The 20,684-nt window shown below is 43.7% G+C and overlaps 1 protein-coding gene and 1 long non-coding RNA gene across 5 annotated transcripts; one reads left to right on the top strand and one right to left on the bottom strand.

Annotated features, from left to right (window-relative positions):
• Positions 1-949: 949 nt before the first annotated feature.
• On the top strand, positions 950-11,998 carry ACRV1 (acrosomal vesicle protein 1). Of its 3 annotated transcripts, none has more exons than XM_059184056.1 (4): positions 950-1,069; positions 8,052-8,567; positions 10,631-10,750; positions 11,500-11,998. In XM_059184056.1, the coding sequence occupies exons 1-4, from the start codon at positions 1,000-1,002 to the stop codon at positions 11,622-11,624; spliced, it is 831 nt and encodes a 276-aa protein (XP_059040039.1). In that variant the 5' UTR covers positions 950-999; the 3' UTR covers positions 11,625-11,998. The 3 variants fall into 3 exon arrangements, with proteins under 3 accessions (XP_059040039.1, XP_059040027.1, XP_059040033.1); XM_059184044.1 differs by having other exon boundaries at positions 8,052-8,654; positions 11,500-11,982; XM_059184050.1 differs by lacking the exon at positions 950-1,069 and adding an exon at positions 5,663-5,746 and having other exon boundaries at positions 8,052-8,654; positions 11,500-11,977.
• On the bottom strand, positions 4,311-20,469 carry LOC131838258 (uncharacterized). Of its 2 annotated transcripts, none has more exons than XR_009356536.1 (3): positions 19,715-20,469; positions 7,378-8,704; positions 4,311-6,268 (listed from the first exon to the last, which is right to left on the bottom strand). It is a non-coding gene; the product is annotated as an uncharacterized LOC131838258 (long non-coding RNA). The 2 variants fall into 2 exon arrangements; XR_009356538.1 differs by lacking the exon at positions 19,715-20,469 and adding an exon at positions 17,165-17,366.
• Positions 20,470-20,684: the final 215 nt, after the last annotated feature.

Below are 20,684 nucleotides of genomic sequence, written 5' to 3'. Positions count from 1 at the left end.
ATAAGGTTTTTACTACATGGTTCTTCTGGGACTCCCATTTAGTCTTAATCCTAGAATTCTCTGGAGTGGGATGAGGGCCCTGCTGTTTAGGCCAGCCCCAGGAGATTCTTTCCTTTCTGCTCCTTAAAGCTAACCCCTGTCCTTCTTTCCAGCTTTCCAAGCTCCCTGTGGCCAGGGACGGCCCCTGCCTGCCCTATCCAGGTTCTTCCTACAGTGGAAAAGATGGATGGGACCCCTTTAGCCTGTGGGGTGCTCAGGGACTCAACACTGGTCATTGTGCCTGAACTGGGGGTGGGGATAGATCATGAGAGAAACCTAGGATGGGAGTGCATGCATTGTTTTCATAAATATATTAATATAGTTAACATAATACACTTGAAAAAAAAAAACCTACAAGTAAAACTTGCTTGCTTTCTTAGTACAAACTATGTAAAGCTTGATAAAATCATCACAGCACACAGTCAACTCTCTTCCCAGGACTGCCAAGGAAGATTAAAGGAGGCCTCCTTAGGGTATAGTAAGAATTTAGATGTTTACCCAAAAATGTTGCGCTTTTTTTTTTTTTTTTTTTAAGATTAAGAAACCTTGTTCAGTTGCTCTCAGTGAGTGGTTAAGGATGAAGCGGTAGAGGCCGGAAAGAGCTTGTCGTTCAGCTCTGGTTTCAGGAGTGTCTCCCCACATCCTGAGCCCCACAACCCATGTGACCTGCAACCCCCACACCCCCCTGAGGCCTCTGAAATCTCTGCCTTATGTCTTCCTTCTTTCCTGAATGCAAGAAACCAGATAACTTGGGATCCTTCCAGCCAGCCTGGTGTTGCCCATAAAATGACACTACAGTGCTCTTCCTCTGTTCCATGACATAAACATAAGGATAGGTCTGCACTGTGGAAACCTAAGGAAATATTTAGAAAGTATGCCATTGGCTAATATCCCTCTCTGCCATCAGTTATAAGAAGGAGGCCTGGTTCCCTGTTAGAGTCCCAAGGAGTGAGAGGAGGAATGGCTGTGGGTGCCTCCAGTGAAGGCAGAGTCCTGGACATCAGGGTTCCAACCGCAGGAAACACCCAGAGTAAGCCTTACTAAGCTTGGCAGAAAGGTGGCAGAACGCCCAGACTTCAGGGAAGAACAGACCCTTGTATGAAGGACTAAAAACCTTTATGAATAGCCAGTGGGGGTGGGCAAGCCACCTGGGTGGCCTCGTGGGTTGGGCCTGAGATGTCTTTGGCTCAGGTCATGGTCTCAGGGTCCTGGGGTGGAGCCTCATGCCATAATAATGACTCATTATTTATGACAACGTGAATAGACCTTGAGAGTATTATACTAAGTGAAAATAAGTTATATAGAGAAAGAGAAATAATGCATAATTACACTCATATCTCTAATCTAAAAAACAAACAAACGAATCAAAACCAAACCCTGACTGATTGTACAAAGATTTATACAAAGTCTGCTTCTCCCTCTTCCTCTCCCCCTCCCCCCAGTCATGCTCTCTCACTCTCTCTCTCTCAAATAAAAAAGGAGAAAATCTTAAAAAATATAAAAGCATAAATAACCATTGGTTATTTATTTATTTATTTATTTATTTAATAAAACCACAAGGAGGCAGTTTTATTAAAGCACAGGGACAGGACCCGTGGGCAGAAAAGAGTTGTTGCTGTCCTCAGCTCCTTGCTGCTCCCTGCTGCCCAGGATTGTGAGGGGCTAGTGATTCTAGACTTTGGGGTGCGGGGGAAGTAAAGGGAAGTTCCAAAAGGATTTTCACATGCTAAAAAATACAGTAGGATACAGGAGGCCTTGCTATCATCAAATTAAAGATTGGATGCAACCATTAGTGTAAACGATCATTCCTTATCTGGCTTCAATTACAGCATAATTTTTGGCTCTTAGTTTGATCAGTCGTCCAGTCAGATAAGAGATCCAGTGCTGAAGAAGCATGGAAGGTCTCAGTGTCCTGACAGTTGGCCACCTTCCCCAGGTTACAAGTACATGGGTTTAGCACCCTGGTATGCTGGTAAACACTTAAAACTGGCTTGTGGGGGCGAGGCTGGAAGGAAAGAATTTGAAGACTTCCACAGTGTAAACAGCAATTTGGAGCTACCATCCAAATGTCACTGAATAAGGAGTTGAGATGTGGCCACCATTATAGAGTATTTCTAGCCTAAGATACAACAGTGCCAAATAACCTTATGAGCACAGATAATAAATAGTAAAATATCATTAAATAATTAAGAAGTGATAAGTATTTACCTTTGTTTCTAACATAATACCTTTTATACATTAACTTTAATAATATCTGTGTTTAACAACCAGCTTATGGAATTCCTAAAACTTGACCCATCAGCTCTCATCAGTCAGTTCAAGACAGTTCCCAGCACATCACGGGTTAAGTCACCACCACACAAAGAAGCAGGTCAAGTGAGAGGTTCTCAGCTCTCCATACATAAGACTATTCCTAGGGAGCCTACTTGCCTCTCTTTCTGTGTTCCCACTACATGTGAGCCCTTGGGAAAAGACCATTTGGCTCAGCTCATCTTTTTAAACCAGACTGCATCTTTTTTTCTTTTTTTAACCAGGGTTCACCTACTGGGTTCTTCACTTCACTTCAGGCCATTAGAAACCGGAGCTTTGGGACGCCTGGGTGGCTCAGTTGGTTGAGTGGCTGCCTTCGGCTCAGGTCATGATCCCGGCGTCCTGGGATCGAGTCCCACATCGGGCTCCTTGCTCGGCAGGGAGCCTGCTTCTCCCTCTGCCTCTAGCCTGCCACTCTGTCTGCACGTGCTTGTGCTCTGTATCTCTCTCTCTCTCTCTCTCTAACAAATAAATAAAAATCCTAAAAAAAAAAAAGAAACCGGAGCTTTCCCTCATCTGGGATGGCAGAGATGGACAGAGGAAGGACACAGGAACTGGAATGCCTCTGGACATCTTAGCTCCCGAACACTTCTTGGTCCCACAGCAAATTCTCCATCACTCCATGTTTTTTATACGGTGTGCTCAGATCCTCACAGGTTTGACTCCAAAGTGCCAGACCACGGGACACAGGGAGAAAGTTTCCAAAACAGAGCTTAAGGAAAGCCAGCCTGGGTGGGATTAGGATACAGTCCCGTCATGCTAACTTTAAGAAAAAGAGGGAGGAAAAAGTTGGAGGCTGAGGTTTAAGGAAACACTGTTAGGGCCAATTTAATGTTAAAAACTGTTTAACTATTAGGGCCTGCTTAACCAGAGCAACTCCATATTGCCTAGGTAGCCACATTGTTGTTTACATCCACGGACTTCATTCCGGGAATAAATGTCCCAGTAGTATCTGGTATGGTTCCGGGTATCGATTCTGGGAGTAAACGCCTTAACAATAGAAGCCACATACCTTGGGTCACGGTTATGCCCTATAAAACCAGTCTATAAGATCGGGAGGGGGTCGCTCTCTTCAGAGGCAGCCCTTGCTGGTCATTCTGACATCGATGCTTGGCATAGAATAAAGCTTCACATAACTTTCACTTTGTCTCAGTCTCGTTCCCCTGGCCAGTCAGTCTAACTTCTAATGCTTGGCATAAAATAAGGCTTTGCAGGGGCGCCTGTGTGGCTCAGTGGGTTAAGCCGCTGCCTTCAGCTCAGGTCATGATCTCAGGGTCCTGGGATCGAGTCGCGCATCGGGCTCTCTGCTCAGTGGGGAGCCTGCTTCCTCCTCTCTCTGTCTGCCTGCCTCTCTGCCTACTTGTGATCTCTCTCTGTCAAATAAATAAATAAAATCTTAAAAAAAAAAAAAAAAGAATAAGGCTTTGCATAACTTTCACTTTGTATCAGTCTCATTCTTTTGATAGCAGACCCCAACAAAGACCATTCAGGCTTTAGGTCCTACCTTTCAATACTGTGACTCCTAGGTAGGGATGAGGCAGCAAAGTTCCAGAAAGTTCTGAGAACTGCATAAAAGCGTGCTGCCAAACTTTAAACAACTGGTGTGTGTTATACATAGTGCCTCTTCTTTTCCATGAATTTCCACTGCTTCTGTCAACAAAAGTCTGACTCAGTCTGATCCCCAGCTGTTTCTCCAGACTCTCCACATGGAGAAAAAATTATCAACTTGCTCCTTCATGCATTTCTCCACTCCCCAGCAACCCAGCCTCAAAACCACAAATCCTAGTTTTGTCCCCCTACACAAGCCAAGTAGGGTAGGCCTCCCTCTGCAACTTTTGACCCTTGTTGATCCCATTTTTTCCAGCTAACCCACAGTCTTCAGCCATACCATTCTTAGAGCTTTCTATAAACTTTCCTCTGTGAGGCAGAGAGGGGTCCAAAAAAGGCAACTCATCCATTCCTTCATTCACAAAGCATTTATTAAGTATGTATTATGTGGCAAAACTGCTACTAGGTAGTGGGGGTACTTTAGCGATCAAGACAGACAGGGGAAAAGAAAAAGACACAGACAGGGACCCTGCTTTCAAGGAGCTTAAGACCAATGGAAGAGATAAATATTAAACCCATAATTGTAAGAGTGATAAATGCAGCTGTACCGGATCCAGCATTCAGTACTACATATAACGAAGTGGTCCAGCAGAGGTGGGCAGGGAAGAAGTAGGAGGTGAGGGCCAAGAGCTCTCTGCCACCCAACCCCCCACAGTTCTAGCTTTCCACCAGGTGGATGCCTCGCTGCATCCACAGCGAGAGAGAAATTATAACTCAAGGCACAGCTTTCAACAATTCCTTGTTGATCCCTTTTCTGGGCCTATATTTGCCACTTGTTTCCTGTCAAAACATGTTACCATAGCCTGGTTGAGAGCAGGAGCCATAAAAGATAGGACACCCAAGAACAGCTTTGTCATGTCAAGATCCAACCGGTGTCAAAACCATGGCAGGAAAGGAAGAAGAATAAATATAGAATAAGTATTTTGATCTCAATCTGTGTGTGTGTGTGTGTGTGTGTTTCCCCCTCAAATCTTCCACTGGCTAAATGCAGTCTGAAGCCAAACACAACCAGCTTTCAGGTGATCAGGTCAAGAGAGACTAGTTTACAGGCCCCAAAAAAAGAGGCGCCTGGGTGGTTCAGTGGATTAAGCTGCTGCTTTCAGCTCAGGTCATGATCTCAGGGTCCTGGGATTCATGATCTCAGGGCCCTGGGATCGAGCCCCGCATCTGCCTCAGCATCCCTGCTGAGCAGAGAGCCTGCTTCCCCCTCTCTCTCTGCCTGACTCTCTGCCTATTTGTGATCTCTCTCTCTGTGTCAAATAAATAAATAAAATCTTTAAAAAAAAAAAAACAACAACAACAACAAAACCAAAACAAAACAAAACAGGGTGGGGGATGCTGATTCAAAGAGCCGAACACAAAATAATCAGGCAATCACAGCTCGCTGTCAAGAACATTTCAAAAAGAGAATAGCTTTAAAAATTTATTACAAAAAGAATATTATTTTGGTAATAGGATTTTTTTTTTAAGATAGGGCAAAGAGCCCCAATACACCATGTTATACTTGGCAAATTAGCCTTCAGTGGCATCATTTGCCCTGAGTTGTTAGAAAGCCATTCCTGCCTGAACAGCCTGCATGAGAACCTCAGAGCTCAACCCATTGTGAGGCACATGGGTGGTCTCTAAGGTTCTAGAATTCCCAGGAGCTGTAACTTAGCATTGGGAGCTTCTGCTCACAGTTTTCCTTCACAACTCTTGGGTGCCCTACGCCAGGGTCTCCTCTTTCCCAAAATCCAGATGAAGAAGTTTCTCTTACTAATGAGTCTTTATCTAATTGGATGTCCCAGAGGTGAGTCCCCTATCTTGGCTCTGGGAGAATTCTTTCACGTCTTTTAGCCCTTGAAGAAGGAAGACCAGAATATTAGTTATCTAAATCAATCTGACTCAGAATCAAGAATAGCTAAACCAGTTCAACTCTGAGAGCTCCCAAGCCAGTTGATTCCTCCTAGTAATGGCTTTGCCATCAGAGAAGCCCGTTGGGCACAGTCTCATTCCTACTACTTCTTTCAGTCACTCATCTTTTGTACCTGATGCTCTGTGAGATCAGAAAACAGGTCTAAGGGTTTTGTGAAAGTACAATGAATGTTTGTCCCAATGAATGGAGTGCAAGGGATCCTTGTGTAGTTAATGTAGCAAGGAAAGATGTAAGGAGATGGGAATGTGATGTACCCAGAAAGCCATCTCAGAACACAGCAGGGCTATGGGCCAGAGACCTTACAAGCCTCTCTGTCATGGCCATGTTCTATCCATCCAGCTGTCTGTATTTCCTCTTGCAGGGTCCTCTTTCATGGGTTATATTCCCTCATTTTTCCTAGAGGAGAAGAGAGAGGCCATGAGATCCGAACTGTTGGTGAAATGACAAAGTGTTTTCTGTAATGTTGGTTGTCCGAGATTTTGTTTTTTGCTCTCTTAGATTTTCAAAGTTGATTCAGAAATGTAGATACATAGCTACCAGGTGGTAGTATATGCCAGCCACATAGCAAAGCAGTGACTCGTCAACTTTAAGAATGAGTAAAATGAGTGTGTTTTTTCAAGCCTCCTTTCTACATCAGAAATTTATTAAAACTCCTGTTAACTGTTAAACAGTCAAGCAGATAATATTCAATAACAACTTTCAAAAATAGAAACCTCCCCAAAGCCTTTCCAAATCTTACCTTTCGTTTATCAACATATTCTAATCCCAGTCTTTCAGAAAGTTGTAGATTATAAGAACTATGAATCATCCAGAATACATGAATCTATTGTAGGACTCTCACAGAGATAAGGGTAATTTGGAGCCCTAGGCTACCTCGTCCTCAAGAGATCTTGTCATTCCTCTCAGATTTTGGCTAGGATTAATAACTCAGTCCTTTTATAGTCTACCCACCCTCCTCTGAATTACTCAGTCTAAGCACATAGTAATAATCAAATTGTTTGGTGCTACATTCAATAAAATAAAAAGTACTACCTAAAGAATATTTGTCTAACAGTCACTGATGAGATGGATTAAAAGTAGAAGGGACTGGCCAAAAGAGAATGACCGGCTAAGAGATTTTTAAGTCCTAGTGTAAAGTGGGGAAGAGAGAAAAGTTAAATTAATTGAACACTTAAGCAATGAACTGGGCACTTCACAGTTTATCTTACTGAAAACCCATGCAACTACATGAAGTGAGTATAAATGGTACATCACAAGGAATCTCAACTCAGAAATAAATAAGCAAATAATGTTTTTTATCTTAATAACTGATCCCATCTTTGAGTCTCCAACCTGCATGGATTAGGGACTGAGTGTAAGAAAGAATTTGAAATTGCCAAATAAAGATATCTTAAATCTTGTCTGGTCATTTTAGTGAGTTCATTAGATATTTGTCATCTCTGGTTTAAATTATCCTGTCCAAAGGGTAAAATCTTGTATTTTCAATTTTAGCTAGAATTACTTACTTATTGAACCGAGTTGCTTTCTCTTTCCCTTTTGTATTTTCATCCTTCCTGACTTTCACCCAGAAAGAAACGGGAGGGAGGGCTGGTGGTAGACTTCTGATAATGTGATTGATGGCACAGTGATTTCCTGATGCTATCTTTGTCAGGGAGGCACACAATTTTCCCTTTGGGTGCTTTTGGTACATGGGCTAGGGGACCCCCCTCTACATTTCTTAATAATGTGGATCTCAGGGATGCCTGGGTGGCTCAGTCGGTTAAGTGTCTGTCTTTGGTTCATGTCATGATCCTGGGGTGCTGGGACTGAGTCCCTTCCCTGCTCAGTGGGGAGCCTGCTTCTCCCTCGGCCTGCTGCTCTCCCTACTTGGGCGCTTTCATTCTCTCTCTCTCTCTCAATCTGACAAATAAAGTCTTAAAAAAAATAAATAACGTGGATCTTAAAATTCTTCCTTTAAGTGCCAGAGGCAGTCTCTGTGTGTTTCATTAACGCCTCTGACCTTCATGGTCTTTTCGAGTAATTAGTTGATTTCCTCCAACATCTGCAATATCTTCAGATCCCTGAGCAGGCCTACAGGAAACCCAGGAATCCCACGTTAGCCTTATTGCATAAGCAAAGCAGTCCTTATCCCGTTCTTTCTCTCGCCTTCACTGTCTCTCTTGTTTCTTCTCCACCCCAGGAGCATCAGGTCAGCCTGATGAGCCTCCTGGCTCCATGGATCATCAAGCTTCAGTTCAGCAATTTTCAGGTGAGTACGTTTCACTTGGAAACCCTTCAGATGGTGAGGCTTTATATGAGACTTCTGCAGGCGAGAGCACTTTAAGTGAGCACTCTTCAGGTGAGCACACTTCAGCTGAACATACTTCCAGTGAGCACACTTCGAGTGAACACACTTCAGGTGAACACACTTCAGGTGAGCATGCTACGGGTGAACACACTTCAGGTGAACGTGCTTCAGGAGAGCACACTTCTGGTGAACCTTCAGTTGAACAGTCTTCAGGTGAAAAGCCTTCAGTTGAACAGCCTTCCGGCGAACAGTCTTCAGGTGAAAAGCCTTCCAGTGAACAGCCTTCCGGCGAAAAACTTTCAGGTGAACAGGCTTCAGGTGAACAGGTTTCAACTGAAAAGCCTTCAGGTGAACAAGCTTCCAGTGAGAAGCCTTCTGGTGAACAGGCTTCAAGTGAACAAGCTTCAGGTGAGCAGGCTTCAAGTGAACAAGTTTCAGGTGAAAAGCCACTGGGTGACCAGCCTTCAGGCATTCCACCATCAAGCACATTTTCAGGTGAGGCACATTTTTGGGTGAAATATATCTGGATGGGTTCTTGTCCTTGACTTCAGGAGAAAAACAGGCAACACATCAAGACACCCAACTTTAAGGAGAGCATATAGAAGACTAGCTCACAAACACTTCACAGACAGCTCTCTCAAAAACACTCGTTACATCTCTTTACAATAATACCAGGAGGCAGGATATAGGTTTTGTGGAGCCCTGAAGGCGAAACAATTTTGAGGGCCCTTTAAAAAATAAAATGACAAATACAAAATGCCAACAGTCCCTCCAACTTCACCCTACATAAGAAATTATGAATACAGGGCGCCTGGGTGGCTCGGTGGGTTAAAGCCTCTGCCTTCAGCTCAGGTCATGGTCCCAGGGTCCTGGGATCGAGCCCCATGTCGGGCTCTCTGCTCAGCGGGGAGCCTGCTTCCTCCTCTCTCTGCCTGCCTCTCTACCTACTTGTAATCTCTGTCTGTCAAATAAATAAATAAAATCTTAAAAAAAAAAAAAAAGAAATTATGAATACAAATGCCCACTGCTCCCTTGGAAGGAGCTCATGGGACACTCACCTTCATGAGCTTCACGTTAATCTGCCTCAACAAACTATGTTAGAATGCCTCGCCAACTCTGGGAAGAGATGACTAGCCCTGGAGCTGGTGGCTCCATTTTATTTGAACAAAGAAAATAAAGCATGAACTCACTCTTGTCTGTTAGATTCCTAAAAAGGTTCCCATCGCAAGTGCAATCCTTTGGCTCTTACTAAAGAGAGGTTGTTCAAGAAAGGAAAGCAAGATCCAGAGTTTGACCCCTCAAGATATTACCAGACATAAGCACTTCATAGTTCCTTCCATCGCACAACTTCAGATGAGAGAAGTGGGGCTAACATCACATAGCTAGAAAGTAGCAATCCTTGGATTCAAAGTTAAGTTGGTCTGACTCCAAAGCCCACATCTCACCTATTTCTTTATCCTTCCTTAAGTAGGGAACTGGTAATGGACATAGTAAAAGAGGCAAATGGAAGCATTTCAAAAAGAATGCCCTTTGTGCAAATTGACATTGTTGTTTTGTTTCTAATAAAGATTTTATTTATTTATTTGACAGAGAGACAGGGAGAGAGGAACACAAGCGGGGGTTGGGAGAGGGAGAAACAGGCTACCCACAGACCAGAGAGCCTAATGCGGGGCTCGATCCCACGACTCTGGGATCATGACCTGGGCCAAAGGTAGATGCTCAACCTACTGAGCCACCGAGGCACCCCAACAAATTGACATTGTTGAAGGTCAACTTGAAAATGGAGACTGATCACTCTTTACAGAATTTGCAGTATTAGAGCATTCTAATATAGCCTTTTTAAAAAAATAAAGATTCTATTCATTTATTTGACAGAGAGATAGAGTATAAGTAGGCAGAGCGGCAGGCAGAGGGAGAGGGAGAATCAGGCTGTCTGCTAAGCAGGGAGCCCTATGCGGGGCTCGATCCCAGAACCCTGGGATTATGTCCTGAGCCAGGGGCAGCCGCTCAACCCACTGAGCCCCCCAGGCTCATAACACCCAGACCCTCTAACATTAGCTTATTAATCAGTCAGTTCTTACTCTAAGTGTGCCTTGTGGGTGACAATATGATGGGAGAGTAAAATGGGGAGCCAATCACGTGATTAAAGGTCTACTTTGCTCCTATGGAGTTATACATGGCAGAGCCAGTGGGGATATGAATTGGAGTAAACATCAGTATTGTAGAGAGAAATCTGGGATTCTTCAGCAATGACATTTATAGAAGAAGTAGTAAGAATGAAGGAATTTCCTCTGGTCCAGAGGAGAAACTACGCTCTATCAGATGCAGGGCTCTCAAATGCCAATAAGAACCATAAAAAGATATGTGGTATCCAGGCTACTTACTGCCCACCATCCCTCTCCCTGGGACTCATGGCTCTCTCTACGCCTGGTCCATCGGGAAATTTCATCAGGCTTATCTTAAATTTGCAGGCCCAATATTAAATTGCCACACATGTTCATATATGAATGATCAAGGAAAATGTCTTCGTGGAGAGGGAGTCTGCTCCACTCAGAATTCCCAGCAGTGCATGTTAAAGAAGATCTTTGAAGGTACGTGGGGACTTCATAACACAGTCTGTGCCAGAGACACACATCAACTGAGTACTCTTGAGAGCAGCTGGGGTGGCGGGAGCCAGAGGAGGGGTCAAGCTGCACTTCCCCAGAAACTTGAAGACTCAGGAGAACCTTATCCTGAATTAAGAGCACAATTCTAGCTGCTGATGGGGAGGGAAGGGCCCTTCCCAACAGGTCTATGGTGTCTTAAAAGGAGACAGGGAGACTTGCGGTCTCTTCCTACAAAAGAAATGGAGGAGTTGCACCTTGAGATGTTGAGACATTGACCATAAGCTCAGGATCGTGTCTGTCTTGTTCATGGCTATATGTTCCTAGCACTTAGCACAAATGTTTAGTACATGGTAGGCATTTAGCAAATACTGAATAAATGAATAAACAATTGTCAGTCAGTGTTCATAGGTTGCCAGACCTGTTCTGCTTTATTCCCATACCCTCTACCCTTACTATACTCATTCTTCATCCCCGAATAAAGGATCTTGGTTATTGCCGTCCTGTGAACCACACTGTCTGACTTCCCTTGTGGTTTGTCTAGTCCCTCAGTAGAGGCTGGAGGCAGCAGATGTGGGGAAGGGCACAGAAAAGACAGGCAGAAGGAGTGGGGGAGGAAGATATACAAGCTGGAGGTCTTGGTCATGCCTTCATGGAGATACTGGGGACCATGGATGAAGACAAAGGTCAGAGGAGGAAGCCTTCTGCTCACTACAGTCTGTCTCTGCTTCTTTCAGGTGGAAAACTCCAATTCATGGTTCAGGGGTGTGAGAACATGTGCCCGTCTATGAACCTCTTCTCCCACGGAACCAGGATGCAAATTATATGCTGTCGGAACCAATCTTTTTGCAACAAGCTCTAGAAGCCTGTGCCCTCGCTTCCTGCCCTGACTCAGGCAGCAAAACTTCTCCATCATCATACAGGGCTCGATTTATATTTTGTTTCTTTCCCAGCCAATAACTAATCATTTCTGCCTCCGCCTGAGTGTCAGGATGTTCAAATACCTCCCCTTCCCTCTCCTATCCATGCCCCGTTACCCTTTCTTATCTGTCATCTGTCTTCCCTTACCCCATCTCTCAACACACTTTTCTTTCTCAATAAATTCTGCATGGTCAAGAATACAGCCTGGAGATGCACTTCTTTTCCCATCAGCCAGCTGCAGGGTCGGCCTGAGCTTGCTTCCTCTCCACACACTAAAGTGGACGTGTTCTAAATCACTCCACATTCATCAAAGCGGTGGGGTCCTCCAGGGAAGACACAAAGAGAAACGCAGAGTAGCTTGAACAATACTGTGGGACCTTCTCTGACCCCACTCCGTGTCCATCCTATTAGAAACCCCACCCCCTTCTATTAGCCCATGATGGTGTCCAAAACTCATCCCTTCATTGGCTCTTGGGTTTTCAGTCTTCGAGTCTACTCATCACATAATGATAACAAAATGTCTCTTTTTTATTTGCTATATAAATACGCAGGAGGTCATACTGTTTAAATCTTTCTCTCACACAATGTTACAGGATCATCTCAGTATAGAGAAGCAGGTAGAAATACTGTAATAGTCCCTCTCTCACCTTGTATTAGTGTTATATTCTTTAATAATGTTTTTACATACATGGTCTCATCTGATCCTCAGGAAAGAGCCCAGTAAGGCAAACAAGAAAGACAGTGTCATCCTTGGTTTACAAATACACACATTTATTTATTAGTACACCACGTTGCTCCAAACTGGCCATGGTTACAGAGTTACATTGAGCCAGGGCCAGATTTCAAAACCAAATCTGCATGATTTCAATTTGAGTTGTTTCCACCACATGATAAATACTAGGCAGAATGGTTCTTCCAAGACCAAAATCAATCCCCCCTCCCAACACAAGCACATCTCCTTTTAGCCACTGCTCTCCCACACCTGTTTAAAACCTCCTGAGATCAGCTGGGTGGTCTTAACAGTGTTAAGTGCTCTGCTCTTGCGCAGAGCAAAAGACTTCAATTTTTATAAAATTCAATTTTTTCTTTTATGGACAAGGCCTTAGATTTCATGCTTAAGAACTCTTGGAATACTACATCAAGAAACATTTTACAGGTAACTGGGTAGCTCAGTCAGTGAAGCGTCTGCCTTCAGTTCAGGTCCCACAGTCCCGCTCCCTGCTTAGCGGGGAGTCTGCTTCTCCTCTTCCCTCTGCCCCTCTCCCCTGTTCATGCTCTCCCTCATAAATAAAATATTTTTTAAAAAAGATTTTACTGGGGGCGCCTGAGTGGCTCAGTGGTTAAATCCTCTGCCTTCGGCTCAGGTCATGATCTCAGGGTCCTGGGATCAAGCCCCACATCGGGCTCTCTGCTCAGCAGGGAACCTGCTTCCTCCTCTCTCTCTGCTTGCATCTCTGCCTACTTGTGATCTCTGCCTGTCAAATAAATAAATAAAATCTTTAAAAAAAAATTTTACTGTTTTTGAAATTTTAAAAATTATACACACACATACATATAGATTTAAGCATGTGCTATTTGCTTAAAACCAAATGGGCTGGCTTTAGATACATATTTGGCTTTAGACACTACTTTAGATATGTATTTCCATGAAGACAATCATCATTGTGAAGAGAATGGTAACTAGCACTTACAGAATATATATTCTATGCTATGTGATACATTTAGCGTTTTTTTTTTATGCTTTCTGTTTTAATCCTGAAAACAATTTTATGCAATTAAGATTACAGGATCCTAAGCAAGACAAATTGGAGAGTTTTGTCACAAGCCAAAATAAATGGGGGTGGTTCAGAGACTCCTTCAGGTTCCTTTTCAAATTTCTAAGTGAAAATTATTTTGAACACACAGTACTATCCCTTGATTAACTGGCATTCAAAAATAAAGGCCCAAGACCTGGAACTTAAACTCCAAAAAAGGGGCACCTGGGTGGCTCAGTCCTTGGGTGTCTGCCTTCAGCTCAGGTCATCATCCCATGGGTCCTGGGATTGAGCCCCACATGGGGCTCCCTGCTCAGCTGGAAGTCTGCTTCTCCCTCTCCCACTCCCCCTGCTTGTGTTCCCTCTCTATTTCTCTGTCAAATAAACAAATAAATAATCCAAAATAAAATAAAATTCCAGGGGCGCCTGGGTGGCTCAGTGGGTTAAGCCGCTGCCTTCGGCTCAGGTCATGATCTCAGGGTCCTGGGATTGAGTCCCGCATCGGGCTCTCTGCTCAGCAGGGAGCCTGCTTCCCTCTCTCTCTCTCTGCCTGCTTCTCTATCTACTTGTGATTTCTCTGTCAAATAAATAAATAAAATCTTAAAATAAATAAATAAAAAATAAAAATAAAAATAAAATTCCAAAAGAATTCTCAACTTGAAATATGGTTTACTTGGGTGCCTGGGTAGCTCAATCTGATAGGCATCCAACTCTTGGTTTCGGCTCAGGTCCTGATTGCATGGGTCCTGAGATCGAGCCCTGCATGGGGCTCCCAACTCAGGAGTCTGCTTGGATATTCATCTCTCCCTTGACCTCTTCACCTACTTGTGCTCTCTCTCTCTCAAATAAATAAAATCTTAAAAAAAAATTAAAAAGAACGAAAGAAATATGGTCTACTGAGAGCAAGAAGAAAAAAGAAATCTTAATAACATTATTAATATATTTTTTTGAGGGAGGGGGATAAATATTAGCTAAAACTATTCTATAAATATAGCTACATACGTTGAAGAAATAAGTTCAAAAATGTGGTTAAAATGGAAGGGAAGTTCTGGCTTCCATTAATAATGGAGTAGTTGGTCGAACTAACCCTCTTTTAGATAACACTTATAAACAGGGTGAAAAATAAGAAAGAACTACTCGAAAGTTCCTTGAAAGGTACTGGATAAAAGTCCCCCCTAAAAAAGACAGGAACAGGGTCAAGCAAGATTTGCAAGTCTGGGGCTTTATGCCTGAGAGGACTTCTTTGTCCACATACCAAGGGGAGGCAAAATCCCACAGTTTACTGATTTGTGGATTCAGAGAACAAAGATTAGGGCTGGCAGAGCAGCTATAAAAGGAAATCCTAGAAAGAAAGAAGTCATAATTAAACCTCAAAATGAGTATAAACTGTGACCAAATTCTTGGCTGATCACTGACTCCTGGAGGTCTGACAATGGCAGCCAGAAGCTGCAAGAGATGTGTGCTGCTGTCTACCTCAAAGAAGACAGAGTTTGGACTACAATTCAATTACAATTCAACCTAGGAGAACGCAAGTCAACACTCTTCAAAGGAACACACACAAAATCCAGAACCCCTACAATGCATCATTCACTATGTCCACTATATAATAAGAAATTAGTAGAAATATAAATAAAAATGTGACCCATAGGAAAGAAAAAAAGGTTACTGACCTTAAGATGGAATTAGTGAACAAAAGCAAAAAGCAGCTGGTAGAGATATGTTCAAGAAACTAAAGGAAAATAGTGTCATATAAATGAACTGATAAGGAATCTCAACATAGAAACTAAAACTATAAAAAAGAACCAAATGGGGGGCGCCTGGGTGGCTCAGTGGGTTAAGCCTCTGCCTTCAGCTCAGGTCATGATCCCAGGGTGCTGGGATCGAGCCCTGCATCAGGCTCTCTGCTCAGCGGAGAGCCTGCTTCCTCCTCTCTCTGCCTGCCTCTCTGCCTACTTGTAATCTCTCTGTCCAATAAATAAATAAATAAATCTTTTTTAAAAAATGGAAATTTTAGAACTGAAAAGTACAATAACTGAAAAAAATAACATAATCTTAACAGCATATTGGAGACCACATAGGAGTCAGCAATATTGAAGAGAGCTCAATAGAAACTACCCAATTTGAAAAACAGGGGGGAAAAAAGTATCAAAGAAAGTGAACGAATCCTCAGTGACTTGCGGGACAATAACAAGCAATAGAACATATAATTAATTGGAGTCTCAGAAGAATAGGATAATGAGATAGAAGAAGGATTAAGAAAATGGTCAAAATTTTCCCAAATTGGGTGAAAACATAAACTTACACAACTAAGAAGTTCAGTGAACTAAGGGTAGGATAAACACAATAGAAAACCACACAGGCACATAATAGTCAAATTCAAAGGTAAAGAATTCAAAATTCAAAGGTAAAGAAAATAAACTCAAAATTGATCCAGACAAAAGATACATTGTAATAATGTGTATAGGAGAACACTGACACAAATACCAGCTGACTTCCCATCAGAAACAGGAGAGCACAAAACAAGAAAACTGTATGTTTAAAACCATAAAAGAAAAAGCCTGTCCGCCAAAATGTTACAAACAACATAATTATCCTACAAAAATGAAGGTAACAAATACATTTTCATATAAGCAAACAGGAAGAGAATTCACAACCAACAGACCTGTACTATGCGGAGGAAGGAGTGGAGTGTAAGTAATTTCTCTGAGCATAAGGAAGCCTAAGGAAAATCGGGCCAGATGGCAACTCTGATCTACAGAAAGACATGCGGAGAACAGATATAATGTGGTAAATTTAAGACATGTATACTATTTCTCCTAATTTTAAAAGCTGTGCCCTTGGTCTTAAGAAGGGCACCATCCTGAGTATCCATACAGGAGACTGTCATCTAGAGAGAAAGACAAGAAAAGAGAATCTCTGATTTGTGGCCTCTAAGATCAAGTGTTTCTCACATTCGAGGTAAACAACACATTTTTGTTGAAAGAATGAGTGATTCAGTCAGTGGGAAAAAACACCCCATGGTCCTGAGGAGTCAGGTTGCCAGGTAAGAAGGGACAGCAGCCACGCTGCACTGACAGAGGGGGCCCCTAGTGGGCCATCTTCCCCCAACCCCTCACCTTGAATTTTCACAGCCAGTCCCTCCCACCCCAAGTCTGCATGGAGACTCCCCAAAAACCCAGGGACCCCTCAGCAAGCCCTTTTTCTCCTGAGAATTCTGTCGGTCCAGTCAAGAGCCAGTGGCAGTCCAGCACTCGATCCAGGACACTTGTGCAGTTTTTTTCTTTTCCCAACGGATTTCACAGACCTTTAGTCACTATCATATGTGAGCTTAGACAATACGAAATATCGCCACACTGATTTCAGCCTCAGCTCCAGCAATGCAAATACTAATTTTGCAAACAGTGCCAGAACCCGCGTCTGGGATAGCTTTCCCAGTGCTTAAGGATGGAGTATGCAAGGAAGAGCCAAGCCCTGTAAGGAAACTCCCGATTGTTAAGTCCAGGAAGCTGGTTATAGAGCTATGGTGAAAATTACTTTAAAACACCACCCTCCAGGAAATCCATGATGCATTCTGGCCATGACCTCTTTTGAAACTTTTTCAGGAAAAAAACAAAACAAAACAAAAAACCCTTCCTGAACTCTCTGCTTTTGACCTCAGAGCTCCTGAGAGCTACCTCCCTCCAGATCAGGTAAAGGTCACCCAGGTGACATCTTGGGCCCCACCTACCTTCATGGTCTGTCCTCAGAGAGCTCTGTTGACTCTCTTCAGTGGATTTGCCACCCTGGAAAATGGCACTTTTAATTTCCAAATAGAACATGACCTCAGAAACTTCCTCCAACACAATAGAAAATGGTCTGAGGTTCCTTCTATCCAGGCCTTTGTCCACCTCCAATCTAAACCCTGTCAACCCTATTTGCCCTGCCAAGTCCTTCTCCTCAAAAGAAAATCCCAACCCCCCCCCCCCGCTTCCTCCCCAAAAAACCTGCTTGCAATTTCAGGCAGATACATTGCCTCCATTACCACCTCTCACTTCTGTGCCCCCTTCTCTAGTCCATCAGTGCCTCCTTGCCCATCCCCCAACCCCCCCCCAAAATCTTATGCCCCTGCCAACACACTCCCCTCCTCAAGGAGGTGGCAGGGGCAGAAGGCATTGTCTGCATTCATGTGCCGTTCTCCCTTGCTGACCTTTCCCAAATTAAAAAGTGCTTGGGCTCTTTCACCACCAACCCTACCACCTTCTGAAAAGAATTCCTATACATCAACCAGTCCTATAATCTTAACTACTACATCTATGTCATCCTCTTGTCCACCCTCTGCCCTAAGGACTGGGAGCATATCTGGGCAGCGGCTCAAATTCATGTAGACACCCTCCATCAACAGGATGCCACCCACAACCCATTGGCATCATTGCTATCCCCAAAATGGATTCCAAATGGGACTATCTGCCCAATATACCCGATAGACAGAGGAGGGGGCCACATGATTATTTACCTCCTGGCTGGTATAGATAACACTACCCTCAAGGCCATCAATTATAAAAAGATAAAAAAGTTACCCAGGGCCCTAATGAAAACCCTGCCCCCTTCTACTCCTGGCCTTTAAAAGCTATAACAAGATACACTACTCTCACTGCCAACACAGACAAGGAAAAGATTTAACTTCACTTGTACCTCATTTCACAGTTGGCCGCAAATATCCATGAAAACTCCAAATATTGGAAGATGGCCCACAAACCCCACAACAGGATGTAATTAAGGTGGCCTTTAAGGTATTTGATAATATAGAGGAGGAGCAAAAACCCAAAAAACTCAAAAGAAATCAGGCAAAATATCAGATACTGGCAGCTGCCATCAGGCAAGGCTCTCAGGGTACTCAAAAACCTAATGCCCCATGCATAACCCCACCACGACCATGCTTTAAATGCCATCAACAGGGCCACTGGGCAACAGCTTGCCGCAATCCCAAACCGCCACCAAAACCTTGTCCTATCTGTGGCAGAAAGGGCACTGGAAGTTGGACGGTACTCTGCGAGACTGTTTCCCTTCCAACCACTTCCAATTCAAACCAATCCCCTAACCCAAATCTAGGCCTGGGGAACCTAATGGGTCTGGCCACCAAAGACCGACAGGGCCCAGGGTCTGTGGACCCCACCACCATCACTGTCTCAGAACTCAGGGTAATGCTGTCAGTATCTGGTAAACCCATCTCTTTCTTACTGGACACGGGAGCAACATTCTTACCAGAGTTTTCCAGCCCTCTCCACAGTTCCTCCATCTCTACTGTTGGGGTGGATACCCTCCACGCATAAACAACTGGCCCTTTACTCTGCAACCTGACACTCCCTTCATTCATTCCTTTTTAGTTACCCCACAATGCTCCCCTGCAATCTTAGGGAGAGACATTCTAAGCAAATTCCAGGCCTCCCTCCAATTTGCACCCTCCAACTCAACCCCCTTCATCCTACTTTGTCACCTATATGCTTCTCCCTCCCCTCTATTTCCTCTACTCACCCTCTTCCCACAAGTGGATCCCTCCATACACTGTGGAACCCACCATAGCCACTCACCATACATCTGTCACAATCAAACTCCAAAATCCCCCTCTCTTCATCAGCTACAATATCCACTAAGCCCTGCAGGCCTTCAGGGATTAAAGCCCCGTATTTCCAAACTCTTTCAGGCTCATATCTTAAAACCCACCAAATTCCTCCACAACACTTCTATCCTAGTTGCCGTCAAAAAATTGGACAAGTCCTTATCCAAGACTCTAAATTGTTAACCAGGCTATACTTCCTGTTTACCCCATTGTGCCTAAACCCTACACCCTGCTTCCTGCATTCCTCAATCCACCACTTGTTTTTTTCCGTACTCAACCTAAAAGATGCATAATTCCCCTAGACCCCACCTGCCAGAATCTTTTCTCCTTTACACAGATTGACCCTCCAAAACCAAACCAAACCAAAGACCAAATCTCCTAATTGCCCACGTTGAGGGAACATATACTTACCTTAATTTTTTTTATTAAAAGATTTTTTTTATTTATTTGACAAAGAGAAAGCACAAGCAGGGGGAGCAGCAGGCAGAGGGAGAGGGAGAAACAGGTTCCCCGAAGAGCAGGGAGCCTGATGCAGGGCTCAATTCCAGGACCTTGGGATCATGACCTGAGTTGAAGGCAGACACTCAAACAACACAGCCACTCAGGTGCCCCAGAACACACACTTTCCTAAAGGAGGAATGCCTATTTTGTATCAGTAAGACTGGACAGGTCATCACTCACCTGAGTTATTTAAAAAACATCTTCACCTCAATGGAATGGGTTCATGAATGATGGGACTTACTTTATGGCCAACAGTGGCTATGGCCCTCTATTGGCTATTGGACCCTCTTGCCTTTTTTGGCATAATTCTGTTGTTTCGACTTTGTTGAATACTTAATGTCCTATCTAGCTTATCTACCAAGAACTAAATTTCTTTTACCAGCTACCTAAAACACACGGTCATCATCTTCTTCCTGTGCCAAATAAGATATCATCTAAGCCAGAAAAACACCATAACCTCAACATCTCCACTCAGCAGGAAGCAGCGGATGATTCACATTGCCCTCAACAACCCAATCCCCCATCTTTCTTTTTTTTTAAGATTTTATTTATTTGACAGAGAAAGAGACACAGGGAGAGAGGGAACACAAGCGGGGGAGTGGGAGAGGGAGAAGCAGACTCCTCACAAATCAGGGAGCCTGATGTGGAGCTCCATGTGGGGCTCCATCCCAGGACCCTGGGATCATGACCTGAACTAAAGGCAGGCACTTAGCGACTGAGCCACCCAGACACCTCCCTGTCCCCAATTCTCTTTCTCTCTTTTTTTTTTTTTTTTTTAAGGAGAACAGACTGAAATGTTAACCAAAGACCTGCCATTTTCTACCAGCCACCACCTCAGATGACTGGACTGGAAAATTACCACCTAAACCCTGGGACCAGAGTATACATCCTGTTCAACAAAAACATGTTTAACTGCAAAAGCAGTCTTCCTTAGCAACTCTACCAATGACTAGCTGCAAAAATTTTTACTCACCTCCTCAGTTAGAACCTCTAACTACCCCTAAGTCTGCAAGCGACAAGAGCTCCAGTCTTAGCTAGTGACGCCCTCTGCTGGCTTCTGTTGCCACAATAAAAATTGTGTTTGCCATAGAGCCACCGTCTCCTCTCTCTTCTTCACCCTTCACGGCAGGAGTTAACCTAACACGACCCA

The sequence above is a fragment of the Mustela lutreola genome, chromosome 1 (assembly GCF_030435805.1).
Source record: "Mustela lutreola isolate mMusLut2 chromosome 1, mMusLut2.pri, whole genome shotgun sequence".
In the NCBI taxonomy this organism is placed as follows: domain Eukaryota; kingdom Metazoa; phylum Chordata; class Mammalia; order Carnivora; family Mustelidae; genus Mustela; species Mustela lutreola.
The sequence above is the reverse complement of the archived record's forward strand: the minus strand, read 5'-3'. Positions and strand labels throughout refer to the sequence as shown.

Coding starts and splice junctions, on each gene's coding strand:
- ACRV1 (XM_059184044.1), top strand. CDS start 1,000: ATGGCTGTGGGTGCCTCCAGTGAAGGCAGAGTCCTGGACATCAGGGTT. Junction 1,070..8,051: donor AACCGCAGGAAACACCCAGA/GTAAGCCTTACT, acceptor TCTCCACCCCAG/GAGCATCAGGTCAGCCTGAT. Junction 10,751..11,499: donor GTTAAAGAAGATCTTTGAAG/GTACGTGGGGAC, acceptor TGCTTCTTTCAG/GTGGAAAACTCCAATTCATG.